At 36.5% G+C, this 16,151-nt stretch overlaps 1 protein-coding gene across 12 annotated transcripts in view; it reads left to right on the top strand.

Annotated features, from left to right (window-relative positions):
- Positions 1-16,151, top strand: part of stxbp5b (syntaxin binding protein 5b (tomosyn)) — a 54,337-nt gene that overhangs the window by 13,152 nt on the left and 25,034 nt on the right. For all 12 annotated transcript variants that reach the window (XM_039673189.2, XM_039673192.2, XM_089120121.1 and 9 more), the window contains exons 3-12: positions 6,029-6,110; positions 6,275-6,375; positions 8,410-8,544; positions 8,688-8,751; positions 8,832-8,915; positions 10,877-11,000; positions 14,165-14,243; positions 14,547-14,701; positions 15,022-15,094; positions 15,169-15,316. In XM_039673189.2, the coding sequence (XP_039529123.2) occupies positions 6,029-6,110; positions 6,275-6,375; positions 8,410-8,544; positions 8,688-8,751; positions 8,832-8,915; positions 10,877-11,000; positions 14,165-14,243; positions 14,547-14,701; positions 15,022-15,094; positions 15,169-15,316 (1,045 nt within the window). The remainder of the gene's footprint in view (positions 1-6,028; positions 6,111-6,274; positions 6,376-8,409; positions 8,545-8,687; positions 8,752-8,831; positions 8,916-10,876; positions 11,001-14,164; positions 14,244-14,546; positions 14,702-15,021; positions 15,095-15,168; positions 15,317-16,151) is intronic.

Raw genomic sequence — 16,151 nt, 5'->3', positions numbered from 1 at the left:
GCACCCTTATCAGATTGCACGGCTGTTTGCTCTCAGCGGAAGCCCCTGTTGTTTGAAGTGAGTCATCCATTGTGGTCGGCAATATGACTCTTTAGAAAGTACAACTTTTGTGTTTATTTCCTAAACGTTACAGTGCTCTGTTCTACGTTATAGCATATAAATATTTAAGATTTAATCAGAAGGATTTTAGGGTGAATCTCATGAAACTGTCAAGAACTCATTACATCTCAAAATCCAAAGATAGTGAAAGAAGTCTGCTGATCATTGTCAGGGTGAATATTATTGTACTATTATTGTAATGTAATGGTTTTGTGGTGATCAAGATGTTCAGTAATAGAATCGAACATCGATCTGTTTGTTGGGTTGGTCTCCGGCTCCCATAGAAAGTGGAGAGGGACTGAATGAGTCTGACCCTGGGCTCTGATCCAGCGTCACAGAGAGCATAAACTGAGGTGAAACTGGCTGGTCAAGGGCCTGATGCTGACACTTATGAATAAATAATGAGTCAGTGGTCCACGGCAACTTATTTATAACAGCCCTCCATTATTTATCCTTTTACCAAATATGGTATAGGCAAGGCTGCTGTGTAAACATCACTGTTTGGTTTCCCATCAGGTCATCAAGACATGGGATGTGAGAGAGACCAAAACTATATATATATTAGGGCTGTGCAAAAGTTAATTGCGATTAATCGCATCCAAAATAAAAGTCTGTGTTTACATAATATATTTGTGTTTGCTGTATATAATTATTTTGTATATATAAATACCTATGCATGCATGTATATATTCAAGAATTATTTGCGCTTAAATTCTGTATATATATATATATATATATATATATATATATAAAAATACATAATACATATTATATAAAAGAAAACACATTTTCTTAAATATTTACATGCATGTGTGTGTATTTATAATTATATACAGCACACACATATATATATATATATAGTTTTTATTTGCCTAAAAACTCAAATTTAATTTACGAGTTTTAGAAATGAATTTTTTCAGTCATGTTCCCGGTTTTTCCAACAAACAAATTGTACAAATTGATACTCATTGCATCATAATTGTTCCACATTGCTATCATGTGTACCTTTTGAAGCTTATCCAGCGGCCTGTACCATGATGGTAGTTGAACAAACTCAGGTTTGATTAGTTTCGAGTGGACAAAATCAAACCAATCCAACCAGGCTTTGTTGGTACCATGATGCTGATTATCAACTCTGTCAACTCAGACTTTGATCCTGAGTTTAGGAGCTTAGGTGTGACATCAGTAGCGAACAGCCAATCACATGCTGAGAAACAGTGAAACTCATTCAAAATTAATTTCTCACGAGAGAAGCAGCGCAATTCACTTATTAAATAAAAGTATTCAAATATTAAGAATTTAAACAAATATACACAGCAAGAATAAAAAAGCTGTCTATGAAAGAGGACAAATAAAAGAAAAGGTCTTGCTAGATTAGTGCAAGTAAAAATTATGAAGTTAGTTTATACAGTTGATAAAGTTTGAAAGCATTATATATTTTATAGCGTTGTTGAAAGCATTATAGGCCTAATCTTTACAGGTACTTACAGAAAAACCACATGTGATAACGTAGACAATGTGATCACATGGATTTCACATGGGAACTGTTCCAAAACCACATGTTTCCTATGTGTAAAGTATGTATTTCACTTGTGTTTTTGCACATGCGAAATTCAGTTGTTTTTTCTGTAAGTTCCTCTGTCATTAAAATAATTTTTACTTCAAATTAGCATTATTTACTCAATTTTAAAGGTTGTGAACTCTTTTCTATACCACAGACTAAACCAATTTTGGATTTATAATATGTGCTATACTATACTATTTATTTTAGTATTGGTTATCTCTGTCATAACAAATATGGTGCACCATAATGGCCTGACAAATTGTTCATGCCCATAATATCTCATGTATTTCTCATATTTTCTCTATAATAGAGGGCTAGGGCTCCATCGACTTAAAAAAGCTCACTACTATGATTTAGTGGTGCCTTGTTACTCACTGAATTTGTAATGCACAAGGTTATACATTTTAAAAATAGGTAGGTTAGGGATTTTACACCAGTATAATAGTGGCTGACTGAAGCCCTATTCAGACGGTAATTGTTTCTCATGGGGATGTGAGGTATTTTCAGCATTTACAGGAGGTTTTTATTGCTGTCCGAATCCAGAATGTCAGTTTTTCTCCCACCAACCAATTTACCTACTGTTTTTTTTTTTTTTTTTTGACGAACATCAAGGTTGTGTGGTCATTTTAATTGCCGAGCCGAGTTTACAAGAGGAGATCAATTAAAAAATGATTGGTTTAAATTATTTTTGACCACTGTCTCCCGAGCACCATAATGTAACTCTTGTGTTTCGCTGTAATTCTCACGCATTTTAATTATGCATAGTGAGCGGAGCATTTAAGTACAAAAACCGGAGAAGCACATCATCATTTGAAATGGACAGCAATACATGCTATACAATTTTAAAATATTAGAAATAATTATATGTGTTAAAAATGTAAACATAGCAGCTTTATGTTTACTTCATAAAATAAGAGGTTGCATTTAACTTGATTTTATTAATCTCCATATTTTTCAAATGACGGGCCTAATGCAAAACAGAAAACCATTTCAAATATAGCGTGTCTAGCTTTCTATTTTTTAAACAGGCGATTTAGATAATTACATCATACTGTAAATAGGACTTTGTTTTCCTTTTATTACATTAAATATGAATTTATTTGTATTATTCCAAGCATATGGCATTTTATTTACAGCAGACTGACCATGTGAGCTAGCGTGTTCCCGGGTTCCTATAGACCATTTTGCAAGATGTAAACAACCCTGGTCCAGAAACACTTCCTGTTTCAGTTTGTAACCGTTTTCTTTATTTCACATGTAAAGAAAAAAGCTTAAAGATGTTTGTTTAAATTTTTGATTCAGTTTTATATGTTCTGTTGGTTGTATTTTATCCCAGCATTTATGCAGTGTTAAAAAAACTGCAGTTTTGTTTACATCTTGCAAAATGGTCTATAGGATGATAAACTGCCGTCCGAATGCACGAGTTTTTCACTGAGGTCACATGGTAATTTACTTTTTAGTTACAGACATCCACATGAGAAATAATTAGCATCCCAAAAGGGCTTAATAAGTTTCTGCTCTGTGAATCTCAAGTGCATTTTCTAAACAGACTGTTTTACAGTGAAATATTAACAAGGCTAAATGCGTAGAACATGTCTTGTTCTTAGTTTATTGCCCTCTTGTAATCTCTGGTGATGTCTTGTTCGCAAACTGTTGTGTCAGCAAGGTGAGTTTATCTTCAGTGTAATGGCTGTCTTCCTGAGCACAGCCCTACCAATGTTGCTTACCATAATTGATCTGTTTTAACAGTTTGCTGGAAGGACGAACAGTTATGTGACTGTACATCACAAAGTGAACATATCAGACACTTTAAAGCCTCACATACTGTTAGCTGGCAGTGTGTGCTTGTAGGGCTCTCAGGTCTTATATGTTTTCTCACAATAGCAAGTTACTCAAGAGGAAATTAGTTCATTGCTGCAGGAAACCGCTGATTCAATACGGATGAGAAACCCATTTCCTGTTTATAGCGTCAACCATTTGAGAATTCCTTCCCTGGCATTAGAAGTGTGTTAGATGTCCTGAGGTAACTACACACAGTGTCCATATGTTGTTCTGCAGTGTTTTCATTTGGCAGATAAGTAGCTTTCTAATCTGAGGTTATTGCTATAGCGAGTGCCTCTTTTACCCGCCGCTATTGCATTTTGCATTTTACAGACATTGAATTAAAGCTCTCTAAATTATCTGCATGTTTTATTTGGGATTTTTTTTTAAAGATGAATATAAAGAGCTCTTGTTGGTAAACGCACAACAACACGACAGTTTCTTCACCCGTTGTGAAGCCCTGGAAACTGATATGGAACAGTACTCACATTTGTTTCTAAATGCACATAGAAAGCATGCAATGCAGCACAGCGCTGATGAATATGAATGACTGTTTGACTGTAGACAGTCGCTGTTGTCCTGCTGGAGAAGGGGTTTATGGGAGCAGTTAGAGTGCTGTACTCCAGAGGCCTGAAACAGCATTCACAGACAAGACTTAAGACTCCGATTAGAGACTTTGTATAATGCTTTTAGTTAAGTCAATGGACAAGACCCTCGGTGATATGACGCACAGTCCTCTGCGAACACAGATTCCTTTTAGTGCTGCACCCTGTTGATTTACTTGCATTCTTTTTTTTTTTGTTGTCTTTGGGTAAGCTGAGAAGTAACATGACATGAACAATTTTCTCAGCAAGGTTTTAATGTTAATATGTATGTGATTGTATAATGCCTTGTTCACGCTACATGATTTTAAAACGTCGGGCTGAACTGTGCGGTTCACACTACATGACTTGCTCTCAGTGAAATCAGGAGTTCCAGTTGTTTAGCTGTTCACACCACACAACACAACGTGATTGATCCACAACAGGAGGTAACGCACTACACGAGTTGACAACGCACTACACAGAGATACATCCACGATCGGATGAAAAGAGCAAATCATTTTTGACTCTAATGAGAGCTGTCTCAGTACGGTACGGTCTAAATCCTTAAAATAATCAAATAAATAATGAGTTGACAACAACTCTGTCACCCAACGATTCTATCTTGTCTACAAACCACGTTTTGTCACGAAAAAAACACGCAATAAAACAAACCAGAAATGACGCGAAACAGCATGTGCGCCAATACCCAGCGAAGAAGAGAAGAACACAACACGCGAATATGGACGTCAGACAGAAACTAGTGCTGCACACTGTTTGCGCGATGATCTGCTCTGAGAAAAAATGCAAAAAAATAAAAAATTTACCTGGTGTCCTCAACCCATGCGTTGCTATGATTGGCTGTACTCATGACATCACTGAGGTTGAGTCGCGCGACGGCCAGAGTTTTTTTTTCCTGGTTCGGTTAAGACACGCCTCATAATCATAAGCTGTTTCAGACTATATTCCGACAAGAATATGAGTATGACGAAGTCAGGCTATGATATATTAGAAGTAGCATAAACAATTGACAATTAACTTACCACGCTGTCACAGGCTGAAGTATCCATTGTATTTGATGTGTTGTTGGTTCATTGTCCTGCGATTCAGGGTCAAACATGTATGGGCGAATCATTTCCAGTTGCCGTTTTACATCATTGAAAGTTTTCAAAACAATTTCCCCCACGTGCATCGACAGGTGAGTTGAAACTCATTTTAATATGCAAAACTGTTATCCACTCACAGCAGTGGGCGTTTACTTCCAAGTCTTCAGTGCGAGACGCCCATAAAAACCGAGCGTTTTTGAGCTAGGCTCAAAACTAGGGGAGAAAATAGCCTATTACTTATTCATTTTGATGTTTTTGAATGTAAAAACCAAGCGAACGTCATAAGTTGACCTAAGACAACAATATAATAAAATTGTAAAAAGCCAGTTCATGACCCATATAGTCATGATTCATATAGTCCAACTCTGTATTATTTTATTTTTTTTAAACACAAAAGGGTAAAAAAGTTGGAGCTATTTTCTGTTCAAAGAAAAGTGATGGTTTTTACTGCAAAGCTCCAAGAAGGAGCTCTCGAACATCTCTCAAATTTGACATGCATTAATCAGTGCTTTTTGCTGTAAACGCATGTAAGAATAATATCAATTTGCACCTCTTCTTCACACAAAGACTTTGTATGACTTGTAAAGACTTGAAAGCATATGGATTGCTTTTTTGGTGATTCACCCCCCCCCCCCCCAGTTAGTTTCATCGTAATGAATCCTTCCTAAAATCTCACCTCAAAAGCAAAAAAATGAAATTATATGAGGGTGAGTGAATGATGACAATGTTACTGTTTGAGTGAAATATCTCTTTAATTTTGCAATGTATTTATATACAATAATGGTATTTTGGATTTAGCACATTTGACCGGTACTCTGAGGTGTTCAGTGGTGTATGTACCTTAACTGAGCCTGTAGATTCGGCCGAGCTGGAGTGGAGTGTTACTGCCAGCATGAGAGCGGATCGGCTGTCATCCAGCTGGAGTTTCTTGTCAATGAAGTGAGTTCTGCCCTGTCCCCGTATGGCCATTTCATCATTCTTACTTTCTCTCTTGGTTTTTATCCCTTTTGGTTTAATATTTAGTCATTTAAAATGAATAATATGCACAATATGCAGTGTATTACAGATTTAGAGCTCTCTTTTTGTGTGTGTTTGGTCCATAGGGGGCGCTGGTTAGTGCTTTGGCAGATGACAGTATTCATTTGTGGAATCTGAGGCAAAAAATCCCTGCCATTCTCCATTCTCTTAAATTTAATCGGGAGAGGTAAGCATCCTGCACACAAGTAAACCATGCACATCTACATTAAATATATGTGCTGCGTGTTCCAGAGTGAAGTGTGGCGATGGGTTCTTTTACATGTGAGCAGTTCATTACCCACCGGTGTTTGCAGCGTCTTAGAGCAGCTCGGTTCACAATAAAATGCTGTTCCTCACAAACTCCATCTGTGCATCTGCTCTGCTTTTGGTCGTTTTAATGTGCACTTGGGAACGCAACATACTCCAGTCATCTTCCCAAACTTGTATTGAGAAGCGCTTATCATCAAAAGAGAAGCTTTAAAGGAGTAGTTCACTTTAAAAAACAACAACTTTTGCTGATAATTTCCTCACCCCCATGTCATCCAAGATGTCCATGTCATTCTTTCTTCAGTCGAAAAGAAATTAAGGTTTTTGATGAAAACATTCCAGGATTTTTCTCCATATAATGGACTTCAATGGGAACCAAACGGTTCAAGGTCCAAAAGACAGTTTCAGTGCAAACTGCAAACTGTTCAAAGGGCTTTAAACGATTCCAGACGATGAATAAGGGTCTTATCAAGCGAAATGATCGCTCATTTAAAAAAAAATAGCAAAGTTGAAGTTTTATAAGCTCAAATGGTCGCCTTGCTCTGTTCTGTGACGCACGTTCGTGACTCTCCTGTTCGAACTCGTTTATCAAAATGAACACATCTTTGTTCGTGTCATAACGAACGAAATGAACGAGTTGACTCGGGAAAAGATTTGTTCTGATTTGTTGTGATTTTCATGAACGAGTTCGAATAGGAGAGTCACGAACGTGCATCACACCCCAACCCTAACCCTAACAGAGCAAGGCGACCATTTGAGCTTATAAAACTTAAACTTTGTTATTTTTTTCAAATGGCCGATCGTTTCGCTTGATAACACCCTTATTTATCGTCTGGAATCGTTTAAAGCCCTTTGAACAGTTTAAAGCTGCACTGACACTGTCTTTTGGACCCATTGAAGTCCATTATATGGAGAAAAGTCCTGGAATGTTTTCATCAAAAACCTTAATTTCTTTTTCGACTGAAGAAAGAATGACATTGATATCTTTGATGACATGGGGGTGAGTAAATTATCAGCAAAAGTTTTTTTTAAAAAGTGAACTACTCCTTTAAAAAAAAGAAAACCTGCTGTTTTCCATTAAAATAAATGCTTGATGATTTGACATTTAAAAAAGAAGGATATAGGTCATAAATGTTATTATTGTAAATATTATAGGGTTGTATTGTAAAATATTATTATTATTATTATTATCCTATCATTATTATTTTTTACAGTAAAATATGACAAGTGGTATTAGTAGTATTTCTTATTTTGTTTATATTTAGTAATGTTTATATTTTTATAAAATAATAATAACTTTGTTCCCATGTTCATATATAATCACACATTTTTGACCAAAAATTAGCATCCTTACGAACAAGCACAACAAAACTGTTAGGAGAGAAGTTTCAATTTGATTTTTTTTTTCACCAAATCTCCAAACTCTTAACTGCTACTATTGCTCATATTTGGGATTTAGGGTTTATTCAAAGCATCCTTTCTCTAAAAACCTTATCAAGTGCATAGCAACACCCCAGTGACCACCCAAAATACTGCACAGGCAAACACCACTCACGTTTTCTTCAGAAAATGCAAAAGTTAGCCTTTACCTGGGCAAAGTGCCCAGTTGACTGCTAATCAGCAGACCAACTCAGAATAAAGGGTTGAAATGAATGTTTGTTCAGAGACAAGAGGGCAGGACAGTGCTCTCAAGGGTCCTTAAATGCATATAGACTTGATTGCTGTCCCATTCACAAGACACACAATGGCAGTAATGCACAGTCGTCCACAGTAATACCAGTTGATTTATCAAACGTGACTCGTTCATTTTGCCAGGTTACACTCTGCTGATATTGCCATTTCATCCTTAATGCGTCACGACACACAAATCAGTCAAATGTTCACTATCGTATGAGATAATCGCAGTGAGTATTTCACTTTGATTAAGGTCAGTTCTCTCTTTGTCTTTTGGCAGGATCACGTTTTGCCATTTGCCGTTTCAGAGTAAATGGCTCTACGTGGGCACGGAAAGAGGGAACATTCACATCGTCAATGTGGAGTCCTTCACCCTCTCAGGCTATGTCATCATGTGGAACAAAGCCATTGAACTGTAAGAGTCGGACTCTCCATGAATAGACACCATGAGCTGTGATTCTAATTAAATATCTTATGCTCAAATATTTACACACATGATCTTTGCTTCCAGCCTTTCTACTTGTCAAAACCCTATAAACTGTCACCTCTCTTCAACAGTTCCTCAAAGTCTCACCCTGGACCTGTAGTTCATATCAGCGATAACCCCATGGACGAAGGGAAAGTATGAAGATTAAATATATCTCCTGATTGCTCTGCTTTTAGTTTGCACCATTTTAGAAAAGTTGTGTTTCTTTTTTGCAGCTTTTAATTGGTTTTGAGTGTGGAATAGTTGTGCTGTGGGACTTGAAGTCGAAGAAGGCTGACTATCGGTACAACTATGACGAGGTGAGACATTGTTTTTGTAGATTACAGTTGCCTCCGTGCATTTCGATAGTACAGTCGGCAATACGAGGATGTGCAATGCCAGAGCTTTTATATAAACAGGTTGCATACTGTGTTCATCCAATCAATGACACTGACCCCACAATATGCATATAAGGGTAATAATAACCCAGGGTTAGTGACTGTACAATGTGAAACATCAGCTTATGAATACCCAGGATTAATTGATAACCCCGGGTAAATTATGAGAAGTGTGAAATGTGAAGCAAGGATTCAGTTTACCCCAGGTTTAGAATGACCCAGGGTTAAATATTTCAAGTGTGAATGACCTTTTGTGCCATGAATGAGATATAGAAGGCTTTTCAGTCCACAAATCACCAACATTCACCATGGATTTAAAGGGATTGTTCACTTTGAAATTAATTTTTGATATGTTTTCGCTTATCTCAAGGGCATCCAAGATGTAGGTGTCTTTGTTTCCACAGTATTTTCAATTTTGATAATTTTAGGTCAAACCGTTCTTGTCTGTCAGTCATATAATGGAGATATATGGGGTCCTCCTCAAAGAGCATGCACAGAGAAGTCCAAATTAAACATGATTTAATGACTCGTAAATGTAAGTACACATTGATGGCCTAAGACACGAAACGAGCGGTTTGTGTGAGAAAACGAACAGTATTTATATCGTCCACATCCAAGTACTCTGAGGGTGGACCCCATATACCTCTATTATATGACTGACAGACAAGAACGGTTTGACCTAAAAATATCAAAATTGAAAATACTGTTGAAACAAAGACACCTACATCTTGGATGCCCTTGAGGTAAGCTGAAACATATCAAAATTAATTTCAAAGTGAACTATCCCTTTAATGTATTAATGCTAACTGTAACCATAGTCAAATGTTTTTACATTTTTCATTTCATCCTTTTGCACTTTTTTTAAGGACTTTTAAGTGCTTCACATTTTTGCACCATTTTAAAACTATCCAAGTTAAATGTTCTTTTTAATGTCATGACCAAAAAAACAAAAAAACATATATATATATATATATATATATATATGAAGAGTTCAGATGCAAAAGCCTCTAAATGCCATTAGAAATTTTCTTCTTTAATGATGATTTTTATCAAACTTGTATATTTAAGTTCAGTAATTTCACTTAAATAACAATTAATAGGTAATTATCATTGCCATTTAAGTGAAATCACTGAACTTAAATATACAAGCTTGATAAAAATGATCATTCTAGAAGAAAATTTCAAATGGCACTTAGAGGCTTTTGCATCTGAACTCTTCATATATATATATATATATATATATATATATATATAATTTTTTTTTTTTTTTTTTTTTTTACATTCTCAGATGTTATTGTTGTTTATAAAAGTTTTTTTTCTGCATCTCTACTCAAATGTGCATTTCCAAGAAATAATCATGTAATATTATTAGTTACTGCAACTTAATAATGCAAAACAATACACGGTTGTTTTTTTTACATTAAATTAAAGAAATTAGTGTCATCTGTGCTACTGTTCTCAAAACAGTCCGGAGTCCTGGTACTCAGATATGACATCAGTGATTGATCATGAAAACAATAACTGCAATAATTATTCACTTTAACACAATAAAGTACTTCAATTACAACTGTACACATTTTTGTAATTTTAGGGTTAGTTGTGACATCATTTTTGTTGGTAATTTGTCATTCACATCATACAATTACATAAATTGGTTAATGGTGAAATACGTTTGTCAAAGTGGTGTTTAGAGTGCTCAAATGAACTTCTCTAGTCTACAGGAAGTAAATTATTCCACAAGAACAGAACAGAACTAAGATGTTTTTTTTTGTAGATGTATGTTTATTACTGTCGACTCGTATTTGCTGTCACAACCCGTGAACCGTAGTTTGCCTGACCTGGTTTTCTTGTGGTTGATTACTCATCCTTTGTTTGGCCTGTAGGCGATCCACTCGGTGGCTTGGCATCATGAGGGGAAACAGTTTGTGTGCAGTCACTCAGATGGCACACTTACCACATGGAATGTGCGCATTCCTGCCAAGCCTGCCCAGATCATTACACCGCATGGTAAGCTTCTGCCTAAACAAACTCCTCTTCCAAGTTCCTCAGGTTCAGAGGTTCAGGGAGCACAGAATAAATATCAATATCAAATATCATAGGTCAAGTGTGTCATTTGTGTGCCACTAGCAGCACAAATGAACTGGAAAGGTTTGTTTTTGAACAGGTTTTTAAAACACATCAATGTTCTGTGTTTACACTTTTTCAATAAACCCTGCTACAGTAATATGTGAGCAACATGTATGTACAAGTTTATAGTTTTTAGAAAATTACGTTTATGTGTGCTCACTGAAATAAGGCACACTACACAATCCAATTATACATAACGAAGGACAAAAAAAGGCACATTATTGAGCACACTGAGACTTGAGCAGTCACACACCATTGGGCCATTCCTGAAACAGTTCCTGTTCAATATACCGGTTTTTGCTTTTTCATTTTACCATGTTCATATAGAACCTTGCTGATGTTGGTACAGAGTACAACACTTATCTGTATGACCAAAGTCATTTTGGAAAACCTCAGACTCAATCTGTTCACAGAAATGAATCATCAGAAATTGTTCGTTTTAAAAAGATATGAATGGGACATGTGAGATAAGCCACCCTAATGTGTTAAAGAGTTGCCTCTATACTGTTGCTTAAAGATGTACCAACAATCATTTTTTGGAATCAAATTACAAACCTTAAAGGCATACTCCACTTTTTTTTTTTTTTGGAAATTGGCTAATTTTACAACTCCCCCAGAGTTAAACAGTCGAGTTTTACCGTTTTACCGTTTTCGAATCCATTCAGGCGATTTTCTGATATTTAGAAGAATATCAGTAACCAGACAGTTTCTGGTCCCATTGACTTCCATACTATATATTTGTTCCTACTATGGAAGTCAATGAGACCAGAAACTGTCTGGTTACTGATATTCTTCTAAATATCAGAAAATCGGCTGAATGGATTTGACAATTGTAAAACTCAACTGTTTAACTCTGGGGGAGTGGTAAAATGAGCCTATTTACAAAAAAAGTGGAGTATCCCTTTTAATGATTCCTGCCCTTGATTTGATCGTTGTTCCCATGATTAAAATACACAAATACTGGAGATAAAAAGAGAGAAAAAAAGTGAAGGTATATTTTAGTGGTGGAACGGTACATGTATTCGTATTGAACCGAAACGGTACGGGCGTCACGGTTTGGTGCACGAATTTAAACGGAGAATACACGGTATAAAAATAAATAAAACTCGCGTGCGTATTAATTAATGTAATGCGGAACTACTGTTAGATATGCGGGTTCTTTAGGGACACATAATCTGTACCATCGGCTAGCTCCGAACCGTCTGCTCTGAACGCGCGTTCACTTACGTTGGCTTTATATTCATTCAAAACGTTGGCTTTATATTCATTCATTCATTTATTTATAAAGCACAACCTCACGCTTCCTCGCTTTGGACTAGTGTCGAACTAGATGTGATAGACGCGAATAGACGCGAGACGAGAGAGAGAGAGAGAGAGAAGCGCGATAGAACTGTGGAAACATGAAAACTGTTCTTATATTTGTGTACATTCGCAATAAAACACAAAGTTGTGCTTTTGTCACACTGTAAACTCTTGACAAACTGTAACCTACAACTGTCACCCAACCAAAATCACATACACACGGTTTTAAAAGCAAAACATATTCATCCAACTCCATTTCAAAACAGTCTTAGGGTCCCATCTTTTGGACATTCGTCATATTCCTCGGAGCACTAATCTTACACATTCTACATTGATTAAAAAAGAAAATCGAATGTGTTTTTAATGGTATTATTTTATACGGAAATCAATTATTTATAGTTCAGATGAGAATAATGTGACATTTTTAACTAATAATATTTATTAAAATTAAGGCAAACAAATATATTGATCTGAAATATAGCAAAATAATTACCAAACATACCGCAAGGTCTTTTGTATTTTTGTTCATTTAATTAATAAACTAATTATATAACTATTGTCAGTGCACTGCAAATTAACTGGTTCAATGCCCTTATTAATAAAAGTTATTTAAAAAATACAATGCCTGCATTTTTGTTTTGCTTTTCCCTCCATTGTACCAAAATCTTACCGAACTGTGAGGTCTGAGCCGAGGTATGAACCGAACCGTGACTTCTGTGTACCGTTCCACCCCTAGTATATTTACATGCACACCTTGTTTAACATGCAATACGGCATTTCAGAATGTTTGTAAACAATAGGCACCGAGAAAACGCGAGCGGTTTCTACTGACTAACTGAAGAGATCCAGCCGGCTACTGTAACAGTTACATAGTTAAACACATTGTTGTTGATTAAAGTTGAATCGATGATGAAAACGTCTTGTGTTTGGGGTTGCGCTGCCAGATTTACAGCAAAAGGTGTAGGGGTTGTATCGATTTCTTGTGGGTGAGGAGGTTATAGCGAGTGAGCGTTGTGTAAATACGTCAAAAGTAGGAAATCTTAACGATGTCCTAAATTATATGATTCATCCAATGTTTCATTTCTGCTGCCAACCCCTTTTCAACTCTGCTTCGTATATTCTCAAAACGGTCCATCTACAAAATCATAGCAGAGCGTTTATCTTCAGCCGGGACTATCATTCGAGACTAATATTAGTAAACTTGTCTCTTTTGAAGATCTGATTCATTGCCTGAAGTAAAAGAGGCCTGCCCACTCTCACACATTGACCCTGAGACTCACGCAATTGTCACTTTTCACACGCTCTCACGTCACACATCCATTTTCACACGCAACTTAACGAAATGTATATTCCTCATATATAATATAAAACCAAACAGTGTTTTTCAACCGCGCAAACAGTTGGAGAACAATTGTCACATAACAATTACCTCAGGAAAGCCATTTAATGACCATCATAGGCTATAGCACATTATTTTGGCAAGAAAAATGAGCTAGAGAGTATTTTACTAATTATGTGTAGGCCTACTATATTACATATTTATTATATTTTTAACTTGTATCATTAAAAACAATTGTTAAAAAAATAAACGCATTATATTCAATAAAAAAATATGATTACATTTTTACATTTGACGGTGCAGTTTACTAGCGCTGCCATAGGAACACTTCGGCTTTTGCCACCCGGAAGAACGTCTATTACTGTTGTGACGTCATGGTGAATTGTCGTATATTCTCTCCCAGGTAAACAGCCCAAGGATGGAAAGAAGCCGGAGCCTTGCAAACCCATCTTGAAAGTGGAGTACAAAACTACCAGGGTCGGGTAAGGCTGCATTTAGGAAACAAACAGAGCATGATGCATTGGTTTAAGACTTGTGCAGGCAGCGTTGCATTGCGAGAGACTCTCTGGCTTCTGTTTTATAGGGATGACATGATGATTTACAGAGGACTGACAAAATAAAAAGCTAATATGACAATTCTTTTTGGATACGAAAGACTAGTTTTGCATTTAATCATTTTCTTCATTCCACTCCTTCTGAATGAAGCACTAATTTGTTTTTACTTCCGGCTTGGCTTTCCCCTTTGCATCATGGAAAATTGAGATTTGTTCATTTGTTTTGTTAAGGGAACCATTCATGATACTGTGTGGAGGTTTGTCATATGATACAGTGGGTAGGCGAGCCTGTCTGACTGTGATGCATGGGAAAAGCACTGCAGTGCTGGAGATGGACTACTCCATAGTGGATTTCCTTACGCTGTGTGAAACCCCATATCCAAACGGCAAGTCACTGCCCCACCTATCGCTGGATTTTCCCATTTACTGTATGTTCAGCAGTGCCTTTAAAAACAAGAGGCAATACGAAAAAAAGATTCTTTCATTATCTTTAAATCTTTACAAATTTAGAACTTGACAAAGTGCTAAATGTTTGGCTGGGCGATATAATAATAATAGTGTTTTTAATCTAATGAACTGTAATTTGGACGCAAGTGCTAAAATCCAATAAAAATATAAAATATAGGAAAAATAAATGGTTTTTTTTTTTTTTTTAAAGATGTCTCATCTAAGTTTTTAAATAATTGTTCCTTCTGTATTTCCACAGATTTCCAGGAGCCTTATGCCGTCGTCGTCCTGCTGGAGAAGGATTTGGTTGTTATTGATCTTGCACAGATTGGGTAAGTGAAAACCAAACAGGAGAGACACTCTAATCTTTTGCGCACAGTTGATTTCTAAACGGCTCTCTGTGCAGGTATCCGATCTTTGAGAATCCGTATCCTCTGTCCATCCACGAGTCTCCGGTGACCTGCTGCGAATATTATGCAGACTGTCCTGCTGAAATCATTCCTGCACTTTACTCAGTGGGCTCCAAACAAAAAAGACAGGGCTTCAGTAAGAAGGTAACGTTCTGCCCTCCGCTGAGAACCTATTATGCCCTTTCACAAAGTTCGGATTTCGTTTTGAGGTCTATTAGAATTGGTTTTCATGCTTGAATGTAAAAAAACACACACACACACACACACACACACACACACACACACACACACACACACACACACACACACACACACACACACACACACACACACATTAGTTTAGTTTTTACATATTTAACATTGTTGCAGGACCTCTCTTCCCAGTCTGTCAGAATCGCTCTGTTTAGTTCTGGGGTCTCATTTATAAAACTGTGCGCAGGATCCTTACTAAAAGTGTACGTGCGCCCGAAAGCCAAAAATGGTGTACGCCAAAAAATATACAGATTTATAAAACCAGGTTTGTAAGCCAGAACCAGTCAGCCAAAGATTGTGCGCACATGCATCTCCTTACAACGCCTAGTTTAAATACTATCCTCATATATCACGCATATCCTAATCGGCATATCATTTGCATATATTATTCATCCACGTGATACCATGTTAAAGGATTAGTTCACTTTTGAAAAAACTTTTGCTGATAATTTACTCACCCCCATGTCATCCAAGATGTCCATGTCTTTCTTTCCTCAGTCTAAAAGAAATTTAGGTTTTTGATGAAAACATTCCAGGATTTTTCTCCATATAATGGACTTCAATGGGAACCGGATGGTTCAAGGTCCAAAAGACAGTTAATAACTGTTTCAGATGCAGCTTCAAATGTCTTTAAACGATATCAGACGATGAATAAGGGTCTTATCATGCGAAACGATCGGTTATTTTAAAGCTTATTCCAAAAATTTAACTTTTCTAAGGACAAATG

The sequence above is a fragment of the Pimephales promelas genome, chromosome 15 (assembly GCF_988280905.1).
Source record: "Pimephales promelas chromosome 15, fPimPro1.hap1.1, whole genome shotgun sequence".
Classification (NCBI taxonomy): domain Eukaryota; kingdom Metazoa; phylum Chordata; class Actinopteri; order Cypriniformes; family Leuciscidae; genus Pimephales; species Pimephales promelas.
Note: the sequence above shows the minus strand (reverse complement) of the source record. Positions and strands in the feature narration are given on the sequence as shown.